General features: G+C 29.0%; 1 protein-coding gene across 1 annotated transcript in view; it reads right to left on the reverse strand.

Moving 5' to 3' along the window:
- LOC112216696 (NACHT, LRR and PYD domains-containing protein 3-like) overlaps positions 1 to 162 on the reverse strand; it is a 35,896-nt gene extending 35,734 nt beyond the window's left edge. Inside the window, exon 1 of the mRNA XM_042314205.1 lies at positions 110 to 162. Within this exon, the coding sequence (XP_042170139.1) occupies positions 110 to 147 (38 nt within the window). The 5' untranslated portion in view covers positions 148 to 162. The remainder of the gene's footprint in view (positions 1 to 109) is intronic.
- Between the last annotated feature and the right edge of the window lie 5,367 nt (positions 163 to 5,529).

Raw genomic sequence — 5,529 nt, forward strand, 5'->3', positions numbered from 1 at the left:
AGAACAGTAATATTTTAAGGTAACCATAAGCAACCATTTCTGATGAAAAAACAACTGAACATTTTGGAAATAAACTCAATTAAATTAGTTAAAAAAAGTGTCATCTCACCTGTCAGCTTTGGTGTGATGTTCCCCAGAGAGACTCATTTTAGAGGCAAAGGTCCCTCTTCTCTCTCTCCAGATTAGGCTCATTTTAGATTGGCAGGTCCCTCTTCTCTCTCTCCAGAGAGGCTCATTTTAGAGGCAGGGACCCCCTCCTTACTTTCCCCAGAGAGACTCATTTTAGAGGCAGGTCCCTCTTCTCTCTCTCCAGAGAGACTCATTTTAGAGGCAGGGCCCCCTCCTCTCTCTCCCCGGAGAGACTCATTTTAGAGCACTGACCCCTAAACAGACATCCAACATGTTGGTTGTGGTTAACACAGTGACAACTAAACAGAGATCCAACATGTTGGTTGTGGTTAACACAGTGACAACTAAACAGAGATCCAACATGTTGGTTGTGTTTAACACAGTGACAACTAAACAGAGATCCAACATGTTGGTTGTGGTTAACACAGTGACAACTAAACAGAGATCCAACATGTTGGTTGTGTTTAACACAGTGATAACTAAACAGAGATACAACATGTTGGTTGTGGTTAACACAGTGACAACTAAACAGAGATCCAACATGTTGGTTGTGGTTAACACATTAATTCTTGAATGTCAATTGTTATCATTTATTAATTATCTCTTATAAAACTTTTAATAACAGACATATTAAAACAGTCAGGTTATTGAATGCATCACATGGACATGACTGATATTTGTAGTTGTGACATCTCATCTCCATGGTAACTGTCAACAATAATAATAATAATAATAAGTCACTGTTTGTTAAGGTAGTTATAGACAGTACAGCAACAACAATAATAATAATAATAAGTCACTGTTTGTTAAGGTAGTTATAGACAGTACAGCAACAATAATAATATAATAATAATAATAATAAGGCACTGTTTGTTAAGGTAGTTCCAGATAGTACAGCAATAATTATAATAATAAGTCACTGTTTATTAAGGTAGTTATAGACAGTACAGCAACAATAATAATAGTATAGTAGTGGGTTGTTAGTGATATGTTATATTATGAAAATGTAGACTAGGTTATAATGTATAGTAGTGGGTTGTTAGTGATATGTAGATGTTATATTATGTAAAGTAGACTAGGTTATAAGGTATGGCAATAATTATAATTATAATAAGTCACTGTTTGTTAAGGTAGTTCTAGACAGTACAGCAACAATAATAATAATAATAATAATAATAAGTCACTGTTTGTTAAGGTAGTTATAGACAGTACAGCAACAATAATAATAATAATAATAATAATAATAATATTAATAATAACAATAATAATAATAAGTCACTGTTTGTTAGGTATTTAGTACAGCAACAATAATAACAATAATAATAACAATAATAAGTCACTGTTTGTTAGTGATATGTAGAGTTATAGACAAACAGCAACAATAATTATAATAATAATAAGTCACTGTTTGTTAAGGTAGTTCTAGACAGTACAGCAACAATAATAATAATAATAATAATCACAATAAGTCACAGTTTGTTAAGGTAGTTCTAGACAGTACAGCAACACAAGTCCATGTCTCACAATTAATTGTATTCAATAAAAGTAGGTTATAATTTATTGTTGTTTTAGTCTGTTATTTTCTAAATGTATCTAGGTTATGTAGACAGAAGGGCTAAAACGTACATAGATTGTTGTTAGTGAAATCATTGATATTATTAAAGTAAAGTTTAATTTGTAACAAGTAAGAGATTTTATATTATGTAAAGTAGACTAGGTTATAATGTATAGTAGTGGGTTGTTAGTGATATGTAGATGTTATATTATGTAAAGTAGACTAGGTTATAATGTATAGTAGTGGGTTGTTAGTGATATGTAGATGTTATATTATGTAAAGTAGACTAGGTTATAATGTATAGTAGTGGGTTGTTAGTGATATGTAGATGTTATATTATGTAAAGTAGACTAGGTTATAATGTATAGTAGTGGGTTGTTAGTGATATGTTATATTATGTAAAGTAGACTAGGTTATAATGTATAGTAGTGGGTTGTTAGTGATATGTAGATGTTATATTATGTAAAGTAGACTAGGTTATAATGTATAGTAGTGGGTTGTTAGTGATATGTTATATTATGTAAAGTAGACTAGGTTATAATGTATAGTAGTGGGTTGTTAGTGATATGTTATATTATGTAAAGTAGACTAGGTTATAATGTATAGTAGTGGGTTGTTAGTGATATGTAGATGTTATATTATGTAAAGTAGACTAGGTTATAATGTATAGTAGTGGGTTGTTAGTGATATGTAGATGTTATATTATGTAAAGTAGACTAGGTTATAATGTATAGTAGTGGGTTGTTAGTGATATGTAGATGTTATATTATGTAAAGTAGACTAGGTTATAATGTATAGTAGTGGGTTGTTAGTGATATGTAGATGTTATATTATGTAAAGTAGACTAGGTTATAATGTATAATAGCAGTTTGTTAGTGATATGTAGATGTTATATTATGTAAAGTAGACTAGGTTATAATGTATAGTAGTGGGTTGTTAGTGATATGTAGATGTTATATTATGTAAAGTAGACTAGGTTATAATGTATAATAGCAGTTAGTGATATGTAGATGTTATATTATGTAAAGTAGACTAGGTTATAATGTATAGTAGTGGGTTGTTAGTGATATGTAGATGTTATATTATGTAAAGTAGACTAGGTTATAATGTATAGTAGTGGGTTGTTAGTGATATGTTATATTATGTAAAGTAGACTAGGTTATAATGTATAGTAGTGGGTTGTTAGTGATATGTAGATGTTATATTATGTAAAGTAGACTAGGTTATAATGTATAGTAGTGGGTTGTTAGTGATATGTAGATGTTATATTATGTAAAGTAGACTAGGTTATAATGTATAGTAGTGGGTTGTTAGTGATATGTTATATTATGTAAAGTAGACTAGGTTATAATGTATAGTAGTGGGTTGTTAGTGATATGTAGATGTTATATTATGTAAAGTAGACTAGGTTATAATGTATAGTAGTGGGTTGTTAGTGATATGTAGATGTTATATTATGTAAAGTAGACTAGGTTATAATGTATAGTAGTGGGCTGTTAGTGATATGTAGATATTATATTATGTAAAGTAGACTAGGTTATAATGTATAATAGTGGGTTGTTAGTGATATGTTATATTATGTAAAGTAGACTAGGTTATAATGTATAGTAGTGGGTTGTTAGTGATATGTAGATGTTATATTATGTAAAGTAGACTAGGTTATAATGTATAGTAGTGGGTTGTTAGTGATATATGTTATATTATGTAAAGTAGACTAGGTTATAATGTATAGTAGTGGGTTGTTAGTGATATGTAGATGTTATATTATGTAAAGTAGACTAGGTTATAATGTATAGTAGTGGGTTGTTAGTGATATGTAGATGTTATATTATGTAAAGTAGACTAGGTTATAATGTATAATAGTGGGTTGTTAGTGATATGTAGATGTTATATTATGTAAAGTAGACTAGGTTATAATGTATAATAGTGGGCTGTTAGTGATATGTTATATTTTGTAAAGTAGACTAGGTTATAATGTATAGTAGTGGGTTGTTAGTGATGTGTAGATGTTATATTATGTAAAGTAGACTAGGTTATAATGTATAGTAGTGGGTTGTTAGTGATATATGTTTATATTATGTAAAGTAGACTAGGTTATAATGTATAATAGTGGGCTGTTAGTGATATGTTATATTATGTAAAGTAGACTAGGTTATAATGTATAGTAGTGGGTTGTTAGTGATATGTAGATGTTATATTATGTAAAGTAGACTAGGTTATAATGTATAGTAGTGGGTTGTTAGTGATATAGATGTTATATTATGTAAAGTAGACTAGGTTATAATGTATAGTAGTGGGTTGTTAGTGATATGTAGATGTTATATTATGTAAAGTAGACTAGGTTATAATGTATAGTAGTGGGTTGTTAGTGATATGTTATATTATGTAAAGTAGACTAGGTTATAATGTATAGTAGTGGTTGTTAGTGATATGTTATATTATGTAAAGTAGACTAGGTTATAATGTATAGTAGTGGGTTGTTAGTGATATGTAGATGTTATATTATGTAAAGTAGGCTAGGTTATAATGTATAGTAGTGGGTTGTTAGTGATATGTTATATTATGTAAAGTAGACTAGGTTATAATGTATAGTAGTGGGTTGTTAGTGATATGTTATATTATGTAAAGTAGACTAGGTTATAATGTATAGTAGTGGGTTGTTAGTGATATGTAGATGTTATATTATGTAAAGTAGACTAGGTTATAATGTATAGTAGTGGGTTGTTAGTGATATGTAGATGTTATATTATGTAAAGTAGACTAGGTTATAATGTATAGTAGTGGGTTGTTAGTGATATGTAGATGTTATATTATGTAAAGTAGACTAGGTTATAATGTATAGTAGTGGGTTGTTAGTGATATGTTATATTATGTAAAGTAGACTAGGTTATAATGTATAGTAGTGGGTTGTTAGTGATATGTAGATGTTATATTATGTAAAGTAGACTAGGTTATAATGTATAGTAGTGGGTTGTTAGTGATATGTTATATTATGTAAAGTAGACTAGGTTATAATGTATAGTAGTGGGGTTGTTAGTGATATGTAGATGTTATATTATGTAAAGTAGACTAGGTTATAATGTATAGTAGTGGGTTGTTAGTGATATATGTTATATTATGTAAAGTAGACTAGGTTATAATGTATAGTAGTGGGTTGTTAGTGATATGTTATATTATGTAGTAGTGGGTTGTTAAGTAGACTAGGTTATAATGTATAGTAGTGGGTTGTTAGTGATATGTAGATGTTATATTATGTAAAGTAGACTAGGTTATAATGTATAGTAGTGGTTGTTGTTAGTGATATGTAAAGTAGACTAGGTTATAATGTATTATATTATGTTAAAGTAGACTAGGTTATAATGTATAGTAGTGGGTTGTTAGTGATATGTTATATTATGTAAAGTAGACTAGGTTATAATGTATAGTAGTGGGTTGTTAGTGATATGTAGATGTTATATTATGTAAAGTAGACTAGGTTATAATGTATAGTAGTGGGTTGTTAGTGATATGTAGTTATGTTATATTATGTAAAGTAGACTAGGTTATAATGTATAGTAGTGGGTTGTTAGTGATATGTAGATGTTATATTATGTAAAGTAGACTAGGTTATAATGTATAGTAGTGGGTTGTTAGTGATATATGTTATATTATGTAAAGTAGACTAGGTTATAATGTATAGTAGTGGGTTGTTAGTGATATGTAGATGTTATATTATGTAAAGTAGACTAGGTTATAATGTATAGTAGTGGGTTGTTAGTGATATGTTATATTATGTAAAGTAGACTAGGTTATAATGTATAGTAGTGGGTTGTTAGTGATATGTAGATGTTATATTATGTAAAGTA

Source organism: Oncorhynchus tshawytscha, unplaced genomic scaffold (genome assembly GCF_018296145.1).
Source record: "Oncorhynchus tshawytscha isolate Ot180627B unplaced genomic scaffold, Otsh_v2.0 Un_contig_1944_pilon_pilon, whole genome shotgun sequence".
Classification (NCBI taxonomy): domain Eukaryota; kingdom Metazoa; phylum Chordata; class Actinopteri; order Salmoniformes; family Salmonidae; genus Oncorhynchus; species Oncorhynchus tshawytscha.